At 43.6% G+C, this 20,608-nt stretch overlaps 1 protein-coding gene across 1 annotated transcript; it reads right to left on the bottom strand.

Moving 5' to 3' along the window:
- Positions 1-731: 731 nt before the first annotated feature.
- Positions 732-20,081, bottom strand: LOC120510229. The gene is made up of 23 exons (XM_039725823.1): positions 19,721-20,081; positions 18,374-18,534; positions 17,793-17,917; positions 16,741-16,870; positions 16,156-16,304; positions 15,180-15,367; positions 14,730-14,840; positions 14,100-14,201; positions 13,693-13,768; positions 13,232-13,359; positions 12,628-12,819; positions 9,681-9,737; positions 8,651-8,749; positions 7,537-7,697; positions 6,106-6,248; positions 5,643-5,772; positions 4,900-5,048; positions 4,348-4,535; positions 3,259-3,369; positions 2,641-2,742; positions 2,281-2,356; positions 1,378-1,505; positions 732-1,040 (listed from the first exon to the last, which is right to left on the bottom strand). The coding sequence occupies exons 1-23, from the start codon at positions 19,814-19,816 to the stop codon at positions 834-836; spliced, it is 3,009 nt and encodes a 1,002-aa protein (XP_039581757.1). The 5' UTR covers positions 19,817-20,081; the 3' UTR covers positions 732-833.
- Between the last annotated feature and the right edge of the window lie 527 nt (positions 20,082-20,608).

Below are 20,608 nucleotides of genomic sequence, written 5' to 3'. Positions count from 1 at the left end.
ATCCTATACAGATTTTGGGGAGGGAGGTGATTGGACACTGCCGTGTCCAGCAGGGCTGGCAGCCCTTGAGCAGCACAGTGCAGGGGTGCTGAGGAGCACAGCACTGAGGTGTAGGATTGTGGAGGTGTGCAGCAGCAAAGTGCAGGCTGTCCTAGAGCAGCACACAGCCTGCAGATACTGGATATCACAACTTCTCAATTTTTTGAGCAGTTTCTTGTTATAAAATGGGCTGAATTTTCAAGCTGTCTACTTTCTCAAAATCTTACTCTCTGTCTCTCTCCAGGGCTCTTTTCTTGCAGCTCTCAGCACCGTGTGTGTATTTGTTAACCCTTGTGCCATCCATGAGGCACCAGAATACATTATAAGAACTTCCTCCTGATTTTGTACAACTCATCTGCATGGAGAGTGCAGCCAGTTTGCTCTAGAGGACACAAGTGAGAGTTCTTCTCTACCAAATGCCTGGGGACCAGGGCTGATCCCTGACAGTCAGAGACAATTGGGACATGCAGTTACTTAATGGCACCTCAAGGAAATAGATGTTATTCTACCTGGTATTTGAATTCTACCTGGTATTTGTTCTGATGCAATCTCCACAATCAACACTAAGTCCTTTACAGTGTGATAGCATAAAGAAATGACATGAAATTGTTTGCAAGAACTATGGCTATGTTTAATCCTGTCTTCATCCTGCTCTTAATCCTGAGCAGAACTTTCTTATCAAGTAAGAAACATAGACACAAATCTTGCTGCTTTAATGTGATAGCAATGGAGAAAAACTTGAAATACAATTGACATGTTATGCCAGAACAGTGGAAATTACTTATGGCGGCATATCAGAGCTTGGTGCAAAACGTTTTTTCTTCAGCAGCATACATCTCCACAGCCTGATGACGTTTCCTCTTAAACCGGCAGCTTTTGAATTTTTCTGTGATTTCAGAGGTTGACTTCCCTTTTGTTTCTGGGAGGAACAGGTAGATAAGAACCACTGAAATGACCAGGACAACAACAAAGATGAGGAAGCAAAAAGGACCAAGAAGCATCTGGAGATAAAAAAATAGAACAAGATGAGTGATTTCCTTGGCAACACTTGCACCTATAGATTCTTGAAACTTGTTGATTTGTTCCTGTGAAATAAGGAACAGGCTCATTTTACAGAAATAATATTTATTTATCTTTTCAATCTGTTCTTGGGGCAGCAAGTGGTTTCTGAAGTACTTGGAAATGTTTTATATAAATGGTCTCCATATGCCATAGCAACAAGAGATTCACAGTTTTGATCGTCTACAAGTCATTTCATCCTACTCCCTGTCCAGATCAGCCTAGGAATCCAGATTAAATTGACAGAGCCAAAGAGAAGATTTGAATCCAATTACATACTACAGCAAAGGGGAAAACCATTCCAGTGAAGGTGAGGCCCAGCCAAATGACGATTCCACCAATTACAAAAGCAGAGGCCCTTGTTGACAGGGTGAAGATTTCGTTCATGACAGCCACAACAGCTCCAGCTGAGGGAAAAAAAAACAGCACAAAAAAGTGACAGAAACATTGCTGTAATTGAGCACTTCCCATAGAAGATACCTCAGCTCTGCTACTGTGGGAATTCTGTGATGTTCTCAAGACATTCATGGCTGTCAGGTACAACCCTTACAACACAAAAGACTGACATTTGAGTTTAGAGACTTTAGTAACTACTGGTAGTGTTTAGTCAGAGAACTTCCAGAGTAAATCCTGGTCTTAGGTGAGTGAGATTCTACTGGAGAGCTGCAATTTTGGGTCTGGTGTTACCGATGTAGGTGACTAAGGGTGATATTAAGAGAGGACAAGAAAAGACAGAGCAGTGCTAACAGGCAGGTTATGCATGCTGTCAGGTGTCAGTCTTTCACAGAGTAGGATTTTACAGGTAAGCTGAGAAAACTCTGTTATTTTAGAAAAGCCTACCTCTGCCCTTTGGCAGAGATCATCCATCTGAACCCGTAGGCACTGAATAGTATTCACACTGCAAAACAAATCTTCATTAATTGATTAACAAAAAATTATTTGGTTTGAACCTGTAACCCAGGGAGAGAGAACAGGGTCCTGATTCATCTGGGTGTAAATGATTTCTTAAAGAAATTGTTTCTTGGGTAATTAATTCATCAAAAATTGAGATTCCCTCAATGTCAGTCTCAACTAAGCTGTTGATTTTCAAAGATAAACTCAGACATTCTAGTTCTATACATTCATGGCCTGTACTTATCCTTGTGTTCCAAGCTTTCCTGATGCTTTTATTGTGGTGCTCACCTGGTCCTAGTCCATAAGCAATGATGAACAGAAAGATGAGAATAACACTGCAGTACCGCAGCCAGAGGAACTGATCCTAGACAAAGGCAAAGGGAGGGAAGAGAACAAAAATCAATTTTTTAGCTGTAACACAGCTGATCCAAGCACAGGAGCAGCAATATTTGTGAAAAAACCCATGATGCTGAGCTGTGTAATAGATCTCTCTAGACCTCTTATCTTTCCTTACTGAACCAGAGGCAGCTGGTGGTGTCACATCTAGAGAAGACATCCAGACCTGCTGGTTTGGACAGGAGAGCAAAGGCTGCTGTCCTGCACACAGAATTCTGATGCAGGCCCACTCGTGCAGAGACATTTTCTTACACTCAGCAGGAGGCTCGTTTCAAGCAACACCAGGATCAGTGCCATCAGCAAATAACCCCCACACAGGAGCAATCGGCGTCCAAACCGATCGATTATGGAGCTCTGAGGAATAGAAACAGATATTGCCTGTCACTGGAGGCAGGGCAAAATCCACCTGTGAGCCACCCGACAAATCAAGCATTCCCCTTGAGTTCTTTTTACTTCAGAGAACACAAATCTTATGGGTACCAACTTTGTTATTTTATTGAATTCCTTCTACACTCTCTGATACGATGAATTACCATCACTGCCCAGCATTGCAGCTGCTTCTTAAACACTGTAATTGATGGAAGCATGATACAGCTCCATTTGAATGTATAGATATACACAAATATGTGGAAATGAGTACACATATTTATGTTTGAATGACACTTTGTAAGGGATTCTTATAAGAAATTAAGATGAATGAAGATGGGATGAAACTCATGAAAGTTGGGACAAGATTTGCAGTGGATGGTAACAACCACTTTACAGATTTATGCAGCACCACAGAAAAATTCTTTGGTTCATAACGAGAAGATTCATTTGCTTCAAGGAAGAGTACTTTAATTCTTAAAACCCCAGGAAGCTCTGACTTACACAGAATATGATAGAGATGAGTTCAGAGATTGAAACTCCTAGAGACACATATGGGATTATGCTTTCCTGGAGGTTGGCTGTTTCAAAAATTTCTGAGGTGTAAAAGGTGATCTGGGAAATAAGAAAAATTAAGCACAGTTAATAGATGTGATATGTGTTCATCCAGGATCACTTAGAACTAGATATGTCCTCACTGCAAAACCAGAAATACATTACTGGGCCTTAGTGGAGGTAATATAACTGCTCCAGATGTGAGAAATCAAAAGGTTAATGGCAATCAAGGAAACAGATTTGTAAAGGGGAAAAAAAAGAAAGGAAAAAAAAAGTAGTTGAAAGGACGTATTACCTGTAAGACATGGGAAAAAGGTGGTGTTTTGGCAAAAAGGAAAAGGAAAGGGACAAGACAAGAGAAAGAAAAGCAAATCTCAGTTTTAGCACACCAGACATTGTCAAGCAAACAGTTGATTCTGATCTTTTCCAGTTGCTAAACAGAAGCTGCTCATCTGCAGCATCCCTGAGGGAATGGGCACCATTTCCCTGCCAGCAGAGTGCAGAGGGAATCCCATAGCTGGCAGCTGGAATGAACCACCTCCAGCACAGCTGAACCAGGGCTTATGGAGAGACCCCCAGAGAAGTGAGAACATGAAGGGGATGACCCAGCTTGGCTGCACTGGGCTCAGCCAGCTTTGTGTGCAAACTGCTGAAAGGATGTTGCTTCATGGATCAATGTCCTTTCTCAAATGAAATGAAACTGGATGGCAATAGCTGGCCATCTGCTACTGCAGAAGTCAAAGAAAGAGGTGCTGGCTTGCTGTAATTAGGACACTTATAACCCTTTCCTCTACAGATTCCTTGGTTGTCCCACCAGGGGAGTGAAGGCACAGTGCCCTTGCAGGAACTTAGGCTGAGCTGGAGCTCTCATATTCCCACCTGAGGAGCTCCCTGAAAGGTATGAACAATCCTGGGGATGACACCACGGGTTCTGTGTGAGGAAGAATAATGCAGACCCAGAGGAAAGGGACAAGTTGGCATTGTGGTAATTTGGAGACTTAATAGCAGATCCAAGCATGGAAATAGGGCATACTCAACTGCACTCAGGCCACAGAGCTGCAGGCTCAGCAAAAGGAGGAGCATGGTACACAGCTGTGGGTGCACAGAACGTTCTCTCAGCACCTCTAGGACATTCATGATTTTGGTGCCTTTTGTTATAGCCTTTTCCTTCATCAAGTCATCAAATTCTGTGTGATAATTCCCTTCTCCCCAGAGTTGCTTCATGGCTACAGAAGAGACAGAATGAAGTATACTCCTCCATCATTTGATCCACTCATAATTCTGTGGTTTTCAACTTTTAATGACACTAAACATTTGCACTTGAGTTCATGCTTTGATTCATCAGTTACTGAGCAAAGGACTGGAAGGAACATCACTTACTGGAACATGGTGAAACTGCCCTGGAAAATGCTGTAGCAGTTAGGGGTAGATCTTAAATAGCTCTGATGACTCTGCTTGGTCTGGAGGACTTTAATCATGCAATTATCAAGAAATCTGTGGCTGGCTAATAGAAAAGCCAATTCCTGCTGTTAGATTCGCTTTCCCAAGAGCTATGATCTAACAAACTAAGGATCGAAAGTTTTATTTTACCTTTCAAGCAACCAGCTTTGTCTTCTTTTTGCAGCAAGAGATAGGGTGGGGACTCAGGAAAGAATGGCAAAAAGATCAGTTGAATCAATGCCACCAGCCCAGAGAAGGACAATAGCACATTCCACATGTCTTCAGTTCCTAAAAGTTCTCTATGAAAGCATGTTAGAATCTATTTATAGTCCAGGAAAAATACAGTTTATAACTAAATAGGTATTTTCTAAATTCTTGGCTAGCTAAAGAGACACAAAATATATACAGTCATTGAAAAGTTCAATTGAAATAGATGATTAGGTTAGTGACAGGAAAATAGACTATACTTTATTTCTTCTGCAAGACTGACATTTTTCTTAGCCTTCTAATATCTGAAGGTCAAAATATTCCCACACCAGCTCTCTGAACCAACACTGCAACTCTGCATAAAATTATCAAGAAATTAGCAAAACTTTTAGATCTCACAAGTTTACTAAGAATGCTTATATACAATCTTTTCTTATTAACTGCACCTTCGGAGACTGAGTCATCCCAAGTCTCCCAAGAGAAAGGCCTTTCTGTCCCCAGGGAATGAACATGGAAACCTCAGTGACTTGTATGGGGTAGATGCCTTCTCTTTGACTGCTGTGGTTAAGCAAAATAAAACCCCACTCTTGGTGTATGTCTCATTCTAGGACAGGGAGAACACCACTTCCCTGCTATATACAAGAAAAATAAATATAAAACAGGCAGAGAAGGAGTAACACAGGCACCTTAATCCAAGAATTCGTGCTACAGTTTTTCCTAGTGCAAGAAACACTGTGGAGGTCACGTTTATAAGTCCACGCAGCTTCTTAGGTGAGATCTCTCCAGCATACTGAACATGGGCATTCATATGTATTCCTAAAGGGAGAAGACAGGAGAGTGCTAAAGCTGTGCAAAGAGAGACAGGGTCCCTTTTCAGTTCCCCTTCAGCTCTGTCCTCTCTCTTCTGAACCCTCTCCCATATATCCTCTGCAATAATGAAAATGTACCTTTTATTTCAATCAAGGTGTTTAGCTAATCCATCAGATCTCTCTGCCAGAGCTCTTGAAGGCAAAGGACAGCTCATCTTCCCTTATCCCAGCCTGTTCCTTGTTCCACTGGCTTCCAGCACATTCCTGGGTACTCCCAGCAGGAGGAATTCTGTACCCACCCCAAAGAAGTCCCACTAACATGTGCCAGGGGGAGTCCTACCAGCAGCCATGCCCTCGAGGAAGCGCCCGGCCAGGATCATCTCAAAGGCCTTGGCTCTCCTGCTGGAGGCCGTGAGCAGCGCTGCTGTTATCAGCACCACGTCGTTGAGCAGCAGGCTTTTCTTCCTGCACAGCGAGCAAAACCTGGGTATGATCCATGTTTTACTTTTTCTTCCTTGACTGATGTTTGACTCTTCTCCTCTGGATTACATGTTTAAACCCATTGCTTATAGGACAACCAAATCTGGTTATAAAAAGGCATGATCAAGGTTATCAAATTCAGGCAACCCTGAAGAAGGGGAGAGAATGATGAGGAGGACTCCATCTTATCAGAAGGTTAATTAATTGCTTTATTTACTATATTACACTATATTGCATGACATCTAAATTGAATCTGCCAAGTACTCATCTCTGCACACAGCTGCACTCCACTGCACTCATCTCATTACTCTCTTGTGACTGTCCTGGCACACACACACACGCTTGGCCCTGACAGGCCAAGGAAACAAAACACCATCACTTTGGGTAAACAATCTCCACACTGCATTCTACTTTGGCACAACACAGGCACGGCAAATGATAAGAATTGGTTTTCCTTTCTCTGAGGTTCAGAGAATGTGAATCCCAGAAATATTATTGGGAAGACTGCCTTGCTTTTCTCTATGAATGTGATGACATGATGAAAGGCATGATCAAGGTTATCAAATTCAGGCAACCCTGAAGAAGGGGAGAGAATGATGAGGAGGACTCCATCTTATCAGAAGGTTAATTAATTACTTTATTATACTATATTACACTATATTACATGACATCTAAATTGAATCTGCCAAGTACTCATCTCTGCACACAACTGCACTCCACTGCACTCATCTCGTTACTCTCTTGTGACTGTCCTGACACACACACACGCTTGGCCCTGACAGGCCAAGGAAACAAAACACCATCACTTTGGGTAAACAATCTCCACACTGCATTCTACTTTGGCACAACACAGGCACGGCAAATGATAAGAATTGGTTTTCCTTTCTCTGAGGTTCAGAGAATGTGAATCCCAGAAATATTCTTGGGAAGACTGCCTTGCTTTTCTCTATGAATGTGATGACATGATGTCTTTGCAGAGGAGTGCAAAGGGAGAAGCTACATTCCTCTTACTCGCTGTGTGAGCAAACCATGAGGCTGAAGGAAACTCCTGCAGGGTAAAATGTCAGCAAAACTACAGGAATTGTATGTCAACAAAAGCTGTGACAACGGAATCAGAAATATCTGCATGTTTTTGTCTCTCCAAAGCACTCTGGTTTCGTTTTACATGCTGAGTAAATTCTGCGGCAGCAGGGGGCAGTGAAATTCTGGTATCCCTTCTTTTAGTTGACTAATATTTAATAGCTTCCCCTGTTACAGCCCTGGGTAGCGAGGTGCTGGGAAATGTACTTACTTTCCAAATTTTGCAGTCAGGTAGCCACTCCACAGACACCCTATCATGCCACCCATGCAGTACACAGACACGACGAGGGACCACAGCAGCATCAGCGTCTCCTGAGGCAGCACAGAACCGTATCGCTCCAGCCAAGTTTCATTGATAAACTTCTGAATGTACTGGGACAAAAAAGAGATTTTTGTTCCACCAAGGCACTAATCATAATGTTCTTCATAATGTTTGCAATTTTTAAAAATTAGGTTAATAGTTGTGATTAAAAGCGTGACTATAGGACATTTGTTTGCAAATAAGGATTGCTATTTCCTCTCATACAGCCTAATAGTGTACAAGCATCTTTCAAAAATTAATTATACTCTTTAGTGTGTTGAATCCTATCTCTCCTACACTAAAAATTAGGGCCTTATATTCTTTATAGTAAAATGCATGTCTTGTGGCCAGTAATGGATATAAAGAGAAAAGGGCCGAGCTGAAGGCTGACTCCATCAGCTATTTTTGGGTTTTTTTCCTCCATGGCATACACTTGAAGGAGGTATCTCAGTATGTTGTTTCCACAAACTTCTGTGGGAAGTTGTCTTTGGAGCACAGCTCCTTGCAGTCATGCACACTTTGACAGTGACAGCATGGCATTGGAGGAAACAGCTCCAATGAAAAATTTCCTCTCATACAGCCTAATAGTGTACAAGCATCTTTCAAAAATTAATTATACTCTTTAGTGTGTTGAATCCTATCTCTCCTACACTAAAAATTAGGGCCTTATATTCTTTATAGTAAAATGCATGTCTTGTGGCCAGTAATGGATATAAAGAGAAAAGGGCCGAGCTGAAGGCTGACTCCATCAGCTATTTTTGGGTTTTTTTCCTCCATGGCATACACTTGAAGGAGGTATCTCAGTATGTTGTTTCCACAAACTTCTGTGGGAAGTTGTCTTTGGAGCACAGCTCCTTGCAGTCATGCACACTTTGACAGTGACAGCATGGCATTGGAGGAGACAGCTGGGAATAAACTGACACAACAACACCTAAAAGCTTTTGTCAGTCATCTGTAAAGTGCAAGGGCCAGGACCACGAGGAACAGTTAGAGATGGGATTTTCTTTTCTCCAGCTTTGCCTACCGGAGAAGTGTAATTGATGACAGACATTTGGAAACCAGAGAGGTGGGTTCCACCAATTCCCAGCACCACAATCATCAGCAGCAGCCTCCGGTATTGAACCTGCCAAGGAGGAGAGAACACATCCTCAGCTCCTGATACCAGCACACCTTTCAGACCACGAGATAATTTACAGCACCTTGCATCTTCACACTTCTATGACTAAGAAACCTTTAACATGCAAAAACCCATCTTGAATTTCACAATAATCAAGAAAAATTAATTTGTTAAATCGTTAAAATACACATCTGCACATTCTGCTGTGTTCCTCTCCTAGTTATTAGCAATATGACTAGCAATATGAAAAGATACATTCTCTAATTCTGTTAGTTCTGCTAACCACAGAAAACAAAAATCATGAAAGCCTTGTTGAGATCATTTGTGTTTACCTTTGTACTAGAAAGAAGCTACAGATTTCTTGAATCCCTTTTTGCTTTCACCTTTGCCTCCTCAGGGATAGTGTTCACCATTGTCCAGAGACGACTCAAGTCTGTCCCCTCAAAACTTTTTTTTTACATTTCACTTTTTATCAACCCTGTATGAAATGACATTTTAGAGGCCCTATCTGAATGACTCCTATTGGAAATGCTGTGTTTCCATGATGTACACTGAATTTCAGAGCATTTCTCACAAATGTTTTCAGGCATTTAGTCAGGTCACATTTTAAACTCATGAGTATCCTCCATTGTCCTTGAGAGCACAGAGCAGTGGAGTGGGGGAGTTTTTTCTGTTTTGTGTTTTTCACTAATACTGTGTTCTCTTTCTCCCCCCAAATTCCCATCTTTCCTGGTTTCCCAGGTCCTCTTTTAAACCTCTCACTATTTTGCATTTCTAATGTATTTTTTGCAGATGCCATTTAGTCAGTCATTGCTCAACCAGTGTTGTCCCAAGCTCTGTTGCTCACTTTTATTACAAGAAGTATTCCCTTTGCTGCAATCTTAGACCATGCTGCTGTTAGTGACCAGGGCTAGAACACAAGAATTTGGATACTCACCAGGTCTGAGAGGAAACCAGCCATTTCCCCTTGAAACCCTGCCCGCTCTGAGAGCCCCTGTCAAGTCTGCCAGATGAGAGAGATGGGTTCCACACTGAGATTGTAAGAGTTTGGGATCACAGCACAGAAGTTAAATTCTAACTGTGTGGCTTTTAGCAAATTGTGTCCTCCCCTGACACTGGCCAGGGCCTCTTCTTGCTGGTTTAATTATTCTAAGACCCAGATATGACAAGCTGATTACAACATTGGTAAATGTTTATCCTTCTTGGATTGGGAGCACCGGCCCTTACTCACACTGCTACAACCCCTGAGTGTTCCTGTTGTGTCAGGAGTCAGACAGTGCCACAATCTTCCCTTCAGTGGAACAGAGCCCCTCTTCACCTCTCTGAGAAGCAGATTGGGCAGGGCAGGTTTTCTTCTCCTCCAGTCCACAACAGGCCTTTAGATTTGTAGCTCAGCCATGATGCCTCTTCTTGCCTGCTAGAAGATTGACAGTTGCCTGAACAATTACCCAGACACAGGAAACAAATATTGGAATATTGGCATTTTGTGTCCCTTGCTAACAACCAGTTCTTTACAGAGGCTCAGAGCTTTTCCAGAACCACTCAGAGGCCTCTCTGCAGCAGTGGAATTGATCCACTATGTGCCAGAGCACGATGCCATCTCAGTGGGCAAGGAGCTGATGAGCCTGGAGAACCAGAGGGGAAAGGAGGATTTTTCTTTGAGCTCAGGATGGAAGGAAGGACACACATGGCAGCTCTGGACCTTCCTGGAGAGGTTTCCAAACACTGTCTGTGACCAGTTTTTAACATCTGGTTGATCAAACAGTCCCTGCAGAGCCCTGTTGCTCTTCCTTCTCTTGTCTTTGTCCCTCCTAGAATGCTCCTACTGGTGTCTCATTTTCATCTGGCCTCACACCATTGTTAGTGCTCTACAATGGAAAAAGCAAGCCTTAAATGCAGATAGAGGTAAAAAAGCAAGGCTTAAATGGAAAAAACAAGCCTTAAATGCAGACAGAGGTAAAAACCAAGCCTTAAATACAAGTAGAGGTTTTATTTCTTTTCCTAAAGAAGAGGACCAGGTGCATCCCTTCGCCTAGAATTTTAACAACACATGAAATGTGTTTTTCCAGACCCAGTATAGAGCTTACCCAGTACCCTGGACTTGGAGGGATTTTTGTGTTCAGAGATACCCTGTGTTGCACTTGTGTGACCCTGGCTCCATCCTGGATCCTGGAACTGCAGATTCACAAGTACTTCTTCAACCTTTATTCCCAATCCATGATAGTTTATGGCAGTGTTAATGATTTACTACACTTTCCCTCTTGTGGACAGCCTTTAGTAGCAGGAGAGAAGTAAGGCAGGTTGAACACAATCGTGTTGTAGAAAGACATGTGTAAGGAAATGAGTTTTTAATGTCTTGCAAGACAATAAAAACTTCCTCATTGGAAACCAGTAAGTTTCAGAAAGGACCAAACCAAATAAGGACCTTCAAAATAATCAGTTACCTAATATTTTCTTTTCAAAACACTTCCATTGCTTCTTTTTTTTTTTTCCTGCATTTTAGACCAGAAGAAGGAATGTATGTTGGTTATTAAAGTGGCACTGTGCAATCAGTGATCTCAAGCCCTGAAACAATAAACTTTATCTAGTTTTTTTGGTAGTGTGATGATTGTCATGGGAGGGATGGCTGTGTTGGGAAAGTTCCCTGCTCCTGGCATTAGCTTGTGGCACTGCCACAAATACTGCTAGAGAATGATGTGAAGATAAAATAGCAGGAGCCTTAGGGCTGTGAAAGAAACTGTTGCTCAATATTCAGATCCTTTTGCAGAATGTATTGTGCAGCATCTGCATTAGTTGGTGGTGAAGATCTCCTGTCCAGAACAAGACAGACACAGCATTCCTTGAGCCCAACAATACCGCCCCAGAACGTGGGGCCTCCTCTGTCCCTGACTCTTCAGTCAATAAAAATCAATCCAGGCACAATCAGAAGGATGTGTTTTCCTAGTCACTGCTTTTTATTTCCTTATCAGAAAACTTTAAAGTATAAAGAAGACAAAAAAAATGTCATGTCATATAGCAATGAACACAGATGTGAAGCCGTTTTTACCAGGTTTTATAATGAAAATGTGAAGTATTCAGAGACCTGGAAAGAGAAGCAAACAGTCCCACACATGGATTAAATTCCCTCTTCTCTGGCTCACCAGCACCAGTCACTCTCAGGGCTCAATCCCACAGAAACCCAGCGTTCTCCAGGCTGAAGGGACACTGCACAGTCACTGCCAATGGAGAAGGAGAATCTGCACTCTGGATTTGCCCACTCATGGTTTCCTGCTGCTCTGCTTTCTTTGCTCATTGCTTTCTTTCAGTGCTGACATATCCCTGTTGTTCCCAACAGAATAATGTCCAAGACTGTAAACGTGGGGGAACATTGCATGTTGAGTCTGCCTGCTGCTGGCAAGGCACTCTTCTTTCACTGGATTAAAGAGCTAAATGCTTCTTTTCCTGTGAAATGAAGCTTCTGCTCTGGGAAAACTCTTTGGCACTGACTTGTTAATAGGAGCAGATAATTTCAGTGTCATAGCTCTGTCGTCTTTGCAAGTTTGCTGTACCTCTGGACCTTCCAGAATCACTTCTGCCAACCGTGGCACCTGGTTTTGCCAAGAAAACAGCAGATCCTGTGTTTTCAGTTTATAACTGCAAGCTTGCAGGGACTGACAAAGATCTTATTTTCTCTACAAACTGTGTTTAATTTTTTTCTGCAGAGGAATTAATTCAGCTCATATTTCAGGAGCTGGAGAGAACCACCAAATTCATACTGCACCCTGTACTGAAGGTGATTTTTTGGTGGATCTATAGATTCTCTCTTGCTTAGTGAGACTCCTGGGCACTACAGTAATAAAAGAGCAAAATATGAAGTGGAGGGTTTGTTCTTAAAGCCTAGTAACAGTCACCACTGAGCAGTTACTCTGCTGTAGGGCTGCCTGCCCCTTCTTTCCACGGTAGTTCAGGCGGTTGAAGTCCTCCTTGACCTGCAGCATGGTCTTTCCTTTGGTCTCTGGCAGCACCAGGAGTACAAAAATAGCCATGGACAGACAGTATGTCAGGAAAATGATGAAACAGAAATTACCAAGCCCTTCCTATTGGAAAACAGAGAGAAAAAATGTGTTCATGAACATTTATCTTGATTTCTTTCTCTCATTATGTAGATTTCTTTCTCTTACGATGTATAATTCCTGGGTTTGTATTTACAAAAAGAAGTTGGTCAGAGACTTAATGGATATAAACCCTGCTTCAATGACATCTGACAGTGTCAGTGCCTCTGTCACTGCATCTGTGTTGCCTGTGTCTCTCTAACTTGTGTAGAGTTAGAAGCATTTTGTGGGTTTGCTACACTTCCAGTAAATTCCTGGTTAAAAAGGAAGAGGCCATCAGAACTGCAATTAATTTGGGCTCTGTCTGTTGCATGAAGTGTTAATTAGAGAAGCCTGCTCTGGGTTCAAGAGGGGTCTAACTTCCTCTCAAATGAAACAAACACCCTACTTTGCTTACCACAATGAAAGGGAACACAAGCCCAAGGATGAAGAGTTGGAGCCAGTTTACAACACCATTAAAAACGTAAGCAGCTGGTCTGTATGACTGAATAAATATTTCAGTGATCAAGGGGCATACTACTCCACCTGAAAAAAATATTGAAGAAAGAAGGAAGCTTAGAAATGTTGCGAGATGCTTTCGTACCTCATACTTCATTTTGCTGCAGAAGTTCATGGCTTTATGTGGCCTGGAAGTGTCTGAAGTGGTGCTTGGCTCTTCAGGAAAAAGGCATGTAGGAATGCAATAGGAAATGAATTTTACCTCCTACCATACTATGGAGGGAAATATCAACACCTGCGCTGAATCAGAAGGAGGGATTCATGCTTATTGTGGAACAGCTATGCCTGGGATCTCTCCTAAAGGTTGCAGTGAGGAAGGAATGAGTGAATTAATGAAACCATTCCAATAAAAATACCAACCTGGCCCAATGCCAAAGCTCATGATGAAAATAAATACAAGTGCAACAGAGCAGTATGGTACCCAGAAAAAGGAGTCCTGTGGTAGGAAATGAAAAACACATAAAATCAGAAAATAAAATTTTATTTATCTAGCTCCATTACCAATGTTCATCACTACTAAGTATGTCAATGTTTAACATAGATCTATTTCAGAAATATCAGAAGATAGCCTTGGCAGTGATCTTGGTTGTCTAAAGCTACTGTCTTTAACCCAGATGTACATGGCTGCAAACAGACCTCTATAAATATGATAGTTAGCCCTAAAAATACATCTACTCACTAAAAAGTGATTTGTGGGGAGGGAAATAGTCATGCTATCTGTCATACACTACAACATGGGCACAGCTCATGCATCAGTGGGGTCTTACCTGCAGCGAGAGCGTGACTGTGAGGAGCCCTAGAGCCAAGGCCATCACGGCGTAGTTTTTCCACAGCAGTGTCTTCCTCCCTGCACGCTCGATGAGGAAGCCCTGCAAGCAGGAGGAGATGCTGCCAGCTCCCAGGGACAGCCTGAGGACAGCCTGGCGAGCTGCTCCAGCCCTGCCTTCACTGCCCCATCTGGGCTGAGCAGCACCAGGAGCTGCGGGGAGCAGCAGAGCTGGGAGGTGCAGGGCTGGGCACAGGAGGTCACAGCTGGAGTCCTGCAGGCAGAGGAGAGCCCGGCAGGAGAGCAGAGTGGGAATGCTTACACTGCTGTGATTCCTACAGCCCTGGGTCCTACTGACATGTGGCATCTGCCCTTCCTCCAGGGGGGAACTGGGACCTCCAAGTCTGGCCCAGAGTGGGCTGTGATTTTGACAGAAAGACTCTCAACTCTTTCCAGAAGCACAGTAGAAATGTCTATGATTGCAGGATGTGGGGAGAGGACTTTATCTGATTGGTTCCATGATTGATTTGTTGCAAAAATTTGATTCCTGAAGCTCCATTTACAGTATTTCTAAAGATCAAAATGAGTAATGTATTACAGCAGAACAAAATTCAGCTGAAAAGCCACTTACACACAGAACTGTAGAGAGGATCTCAGTGGTCCCGATCCCCAGGGAGACATAATGGGTTTGAGTGGGGGGGATTCCAGCCTTTGTAAAGATACTGTATGCATAAGAGTAAACCTGGAAAGAATGTCAAAATAGACATTTGTGAAAGCTGTACACATGTGACCATGTTTATGCTAGCATCTGTCTCTTTGGACAGAAAGTAACCAGACCTTAACAAATAGAAAACCATCTTATCCTAACAGGTAATCCATAGACATGCCTTCAGAAGACTCGTTAAAACACAGCTCTAGACTTATCCCAGGTCCCAAACTTCCAGGGGGAAAGATTGTAACAAACAGCACCAACAGCTCCCTCCTTGGGGCACTGTTGTAGTCGCTCCCAGCCCCTTGCAGAGGTTATTTTTGCTGAGGAGCTTGCCAGCCGTGCAGGGGCAGAGCCAAGCCCTGCACGTACCACGTTGGCCCCGATGAGCTGGATGCAGGAGACCACGAGGAGCAGGGTGATGAGCTGCCAGCGCACGGCTCTGTCCCGCAGCAGCTCCCAGACGCTCTTCTCCTTCTGGCCACCGATGGCTTTCTGCTCTGACATCATGTCATTGATTTCAGCCAGATGGTCCCCGTCCCCCCAGAGCTGCTTCACAGCTGGAAGGAGAGGAGGAGAGGTGACCAAGCTCACCAGCACAGACATCAGTCCAGAAGATTATTTCCTGCTCTGCAGAGTGTCTTATTAGAACTTCATGCTCTTTTCTTGTGTGAACTTCCTAGATCTGGGCTCAGATATGACACAGGCTCAGATCATTGCTGTCTGGTTTTACTCATAAATCTTAACGTGACCTCACCTTTGGCCAATAGCTGCTGACAGCCTTTCAATGTAAGTCACACTTACATTCTTACCAATCCTTCCCTGAACACCCTCCTGCTAAAGGTGCGGTTCTAGTGCACACTCTAAAACACAGACAAAATAAAATGACTCCTACATATAAAAAATAAGTTTACATCCAAGGAGTTCCATCTTTTGATAGTTAAATACCCACAGTGGCTTTGCTCAGTTTCTGTCAATGGCTGGTGTCAGGGTTACTGAAGAACTGGAGTGCTTACAGATCCAGCACGACAGTGCAGAGCCTCTCTTTCTCACACTGAGAAGGAACTGTGTCTGTCCTCTGACTGCTCAGGGCAGAATCTGCATTGCTGGGAATGCAAGCTGTGTGTGATCACCTCCCTTGGAGGACCCTGGCAGAGAGTAGGGAAATACTACTGTCAAGAGAGCACTAATATCCAAACAGAAGAGGCTGACTTTCATTTAAGCTGAAGATACTTTCAGAGCCAAAAGACCAAGAGTCTTTTTCCCACCTGTAGCTTTCTTCCAGGGTCATCTTTACTGTATTTTCCCCTTTTCCCCGAAATGAACGCTTTAAGGCCCATTTCCTCACCTTTGATGCATGCCTCCTTGTCCTTTTGGTCAATGAGCAGGTAGCGGGGAGAGTCTGGGAAGAAGGGGAGGGTGAGAAACTGAAAAAGGACAGGGACTGCATTGGCTGCCAGCAGAATGGGCCAGAGAGCCTCCACTCCAAGGACTTCTCTGAAACAAAAGCAGCAGGGTGAGCGGGGCTGGGGCACGGCGTGTGCCGGCCGTGTGAGCAGGGGCAGACAAGGCTGACCCCAGCCCTGCTGGGGATGTCCGGCAGGGAGTGCAGAGGAGCCCTGCCTGCAGTGCAGGAGCTGCACAGTGCCGGCTCCTGCTGCTCAGTGCTGGGCACAGCAAGGCCACCTCTGTCCCCCTGTGTCCTGAGGGCTCACAGGGACTGACAGTCCCAGCACAAGCGCTGAAGGAAAACCTGCAGGGGCTGAGCCCTCTGCTTCTGGTCCAAATAGGCTCCATTACCATTATTACAGATGCATAAGTTACCAGACTGGTACTGACTGCCCCAAATAGCAGCCCCTGGGCACAGGAGTGCATTGATATATGCACATATTGTAATAACAGAAGAAATTGAGTATGTTTCAGACTCTCTTACCTGAGACCCAGAGCAAATCCTACAAATTTTCCAAGAGCAGAGAAGGTAGCAGCTGTTATGGCAATCAGCCCACGGAGCTTCCGTGGGGCACACTCCCCAGCATACATGATATGGACATTCTGAGTTAAACCTGCAGGGACAAAGCACTGTTAGGGCCATGCAAACCCCCCTAGCTCTGATGTTTTGGAGGGGACCACTCTGGGCAGTGCCTGTAGGGCTGGCTCTCAGATACATTTTTATCTGTGCTGAGGATGTGGCTGCCTGACAGGAAGCATGTGCCCCACACCATGGCCTTGTGCCATTACTAAATATTTCACTGAGTAAGTGTGGGCCTGTGGGAAATCTGTCCTTCAGCAGGCTGGCCTTCCCTTACATTGTTTCCTGCAGCCCCATATACAAACAGGGCAGTGGTTGCTCCCTCTAGTCTTACATGACATTTTTCAGTGGCAATTCAGACACTATGTGCCTTATCTTCTGCTTGAAACCACCAAGTTGGCAAATGCTGTACATTCTATTTGCTCAGTGAACTAATTAATATTTATCCTCTCAATTTTTTTTTTCTGATTAGTATTATCTTTATCCAACTGCTCAGGGATCAAAAGCCCTGGCAGAATGTAACCTTCTGAGGCATCTGGAAATTATAATTGAAAATTCTAACTGAAATCCTTGAAAACCATTCTGTTGTCTGTAATGTGGAGGGCAACATCAGCCACAGTGAAAAGCAACAGAAGCAAGAGAGGCCAGTTCTCTATTGAGTGAGCATGATTCCCTGAAATATTGCATGTTTTGCATATGGCTTCTTATTAAGTTGGCAGTACCTTTTCTATGGACTGGATGTAAAGACAGAAGAAAGAGAAATGGAGATGTCATACATTACTAATTTAATTATGTTTGTGGTTGCTTGTTTAGTTAAAGATGCACTCATGCTATCATGCTCTCTGCAGAATGTAGTAAAAAAGCTGTGATCTGTTTACTCAGGCAGGTGAATCTTTGTGAGCCTCAGTCACTGCTCTTCCCACTCTTTAATACCACAGGTAGGAATGCCAGTTTACCTCCACAGACTCCAGAGAACAACCTTCCAGCAATGATCATCTCAAAAGATCCACACAGCCGGCTGAGTCCCATCAGAACTGCACCCAGCAGAGCAGGGATGTTGGAGAGCAGCATGGCCTTCTTCCTGGAATTCATTCAAATCAATGTGAGCATAAATACTGCCCTTGCCTCATTCACAGCCTGACGGGAGTGGCGCGAATTGTACCACTGTTACAGAATCAGTGCTGGCTTCTGAGATCAGCTGGACTAAATGGGAAATGGCAATGGGGAAACTTGTCACAGACTGATCAGTTAGTTGAAGGGTTTGGTGCCTCTAGTAGAGTCAATATCTACACTGGGAATAAGCTTTGTGAGTGGTTGTCTCTGAAATTCTCTTTAAAATGCATGTACTTCTTGTATGACCTCCCTGGACTGGATTTGCTTTGGACTATAAGGGAGAGGGTATGATTTTCCTTGTGATCATTGGCAGATTTTCCATTCTCCCAATGCCCCATTAGAAGCAGTGTTTCTCCCGAGACACAGCTGATTTGTGTGCAGCAGTGGGTGCAGGCAGAAGTTCTGGTGTAAGCACTGCTCCTACCTCCCAAACCGGACACACAGGTACCCAGCAGAGGAGGAGCCCAGGAGCCCCCCGATGCTGTAGATGGACACAATGAGGGACCACATCAAAGTGACCATGTCTGCACTGGGAGAGGAGCCATATCTCTTCAGCCAGGTGTCATGGATGAAACTTTGGATGTACTTTAAAAGAAAAAAACAAAACAGTGGACTCAGTCAACATGGTTTTGCATAATTGCACTGCTTTTTCAATTCTCTTACCTACTTATCGGTCTTTTTGATACATTTCTGTGGCTGGGAGAGGAGCCATATCTCTTCAGCCAGGTGTCATGGATGAAACTTTGGATGTACTTTAAAAGAAAAAAACAAAACAGTGGACTCAGTCAACATGGTTTTGCATAATTGCACTGCTTTTTCAATTCTCTTACCTACTTATCGGTCTTTTTGATGATTTCTGTCAATAACCTTGGTTGAAACCTTAGCCCCAATGGGAATTTTGCCATTACTATGCCTGGAGCTGATGTTTTAGCAATGAGATCCAATATATCAATATTAAATATCAACTGTGAGTGCCAGTTTTACTCATAAATGGTAGGTTAAACAAAACAGTGGACTCAGTCAACATGGTTTTGCATAATTGCACTGCTTTTTCAATTCTCTTACCTACTTATCGGTCTTTTTGATGATTTCTGTCAATAACCTTGGTTGAAACCTTAGCCCCAATGGGAATTTTGCCATTACTATGCCTGGAGCTGATGTTTTAGCAATGAGATCCAATATATCAATATTAAATATCAACTGTGAGGGCCAGTAAGAGAATGGTAGGTCTCTGTTTCTGTGCTAAACCCTGACTTTTTCTCTCCCTGATCTTTCCCTGCCATTCCCACTTGTCTGTGGTGATAGTGTGAGCTCAGTGTCCTTGGTATCATTCAGGATGACAAACACCATCCCCAGTTTTCCTTTTCCAGCTACAGGTAGCAGTGCTGACCTCAGCTCCAGAGCTACAGTCCTTCCCTGCCCTATTTCACCTTACAACCACTTGCAAATAGTCTGGGTGCTCAAGCACATGATGCAAGGAACTCCCCAGCAATGGGGAGAGGAGAATGCCCCGAGAGCAATTCCACACAGAAGGGGGAAATGGCTGACTTTATGGATGTTATTCATCCTTCCCTTTCCCAGCTGCCACATCAGACAGAAGTTCAAACCTCATGAAACACAAGAGCAGTAGCAGCTACTCTTAGAACTAAGAAACCACAATTCTTTTTAATTTTCAAAGCACAAGTAAAAAGTTAACTATTGCATATAGAGGTATGAATGCCTGAGAACAGTGAAACCCTGGTAGATCACTCTTTGAGCTTTCCATGCTTACCTCAGCAGGAGAATTGATAATGGAGACCTGCAATCCATAGTGGAAGGTTCCAGTCATGCCCAGGACAAAAGCCAGGAGAAAAAGGTTGTAGCTCATTTTCTTGCAGGAAATAAAATACAGCAAAGAAACTGGTTCAGCTATGCAGACATGCTTCAAAATGTGCTGTTTTCCTTGGGAGCTCTAACAATTTGAGCAATGCCACACAGCTGCCTCCTTGAGACCAAGGAGCAACAGAAAAGCACAGCTACTGCAGCACAGGACAGTGAGAATGCTGAGTAGAGGCAAAGCTCACAGATGCCTTCCAGAATCCAGTTACACACTTCAGTGCTTCAGCCTTCAGCTTTGGCCATCTTAATCTGCACTGTCACAGTTGTGGGAGCATAGTGCAATGGCCAAAAGCATTTTGTGAACAATTCCATCTATTTGTCCTTTCTCCTCCTCCTTTCCCACTTGCTTTCTCACCTAAATGAATATTTTGCTCAGTGACTTGGCTGAGACTAGATAAACATTTGGGGATTAAAGGGCATTCCTGCTTTTACAGTTTATTCACCTTTTCTTAGAACTCTCTGATAGGAGGTGTAAGGATACAGAGCTGCAGTAGAGGCACCTCAACCCTTCCCACTGCCACTGCTCCCTGTGTCTGGGGATATTCTGGCCAGCAACAGGAGAGTGATGCTGCACCTCTATGCCTGGAATATTTCATATTCAAACAATGACTGCCAAGCATTTACAAGCCAATTTCTAATCAGGGGAATGTCATTGCTTGAACAGGCATCAAACCCCTTCACACCAACTTGCATGCAAAGGTAGTCATCCCCACTTGCAGCCTGGGTCTTTCCTGATGCTTTCTTTGGCTACTGTGGAAAAAGATCCTTTTTATATGGAGAA

Source organism: Passer montanus, unplaced genomic scaffold (genome assembly GCF_014805655.1).
Source record: "Passer montanus isolate IOZ18808 unplaced genomic scaffold, ASM1480565v1 scaffold57, whole genome shotgun sequence".
NCBI classification, from domain to species: Eukaryota; Metazoa; Chordata; class Aves; order Passeriformes; family Passeridae; genus Passer; species Passer montanus.
This window is presented reverse-complemented; position numbering and strand designations above follow the sequence as displayed.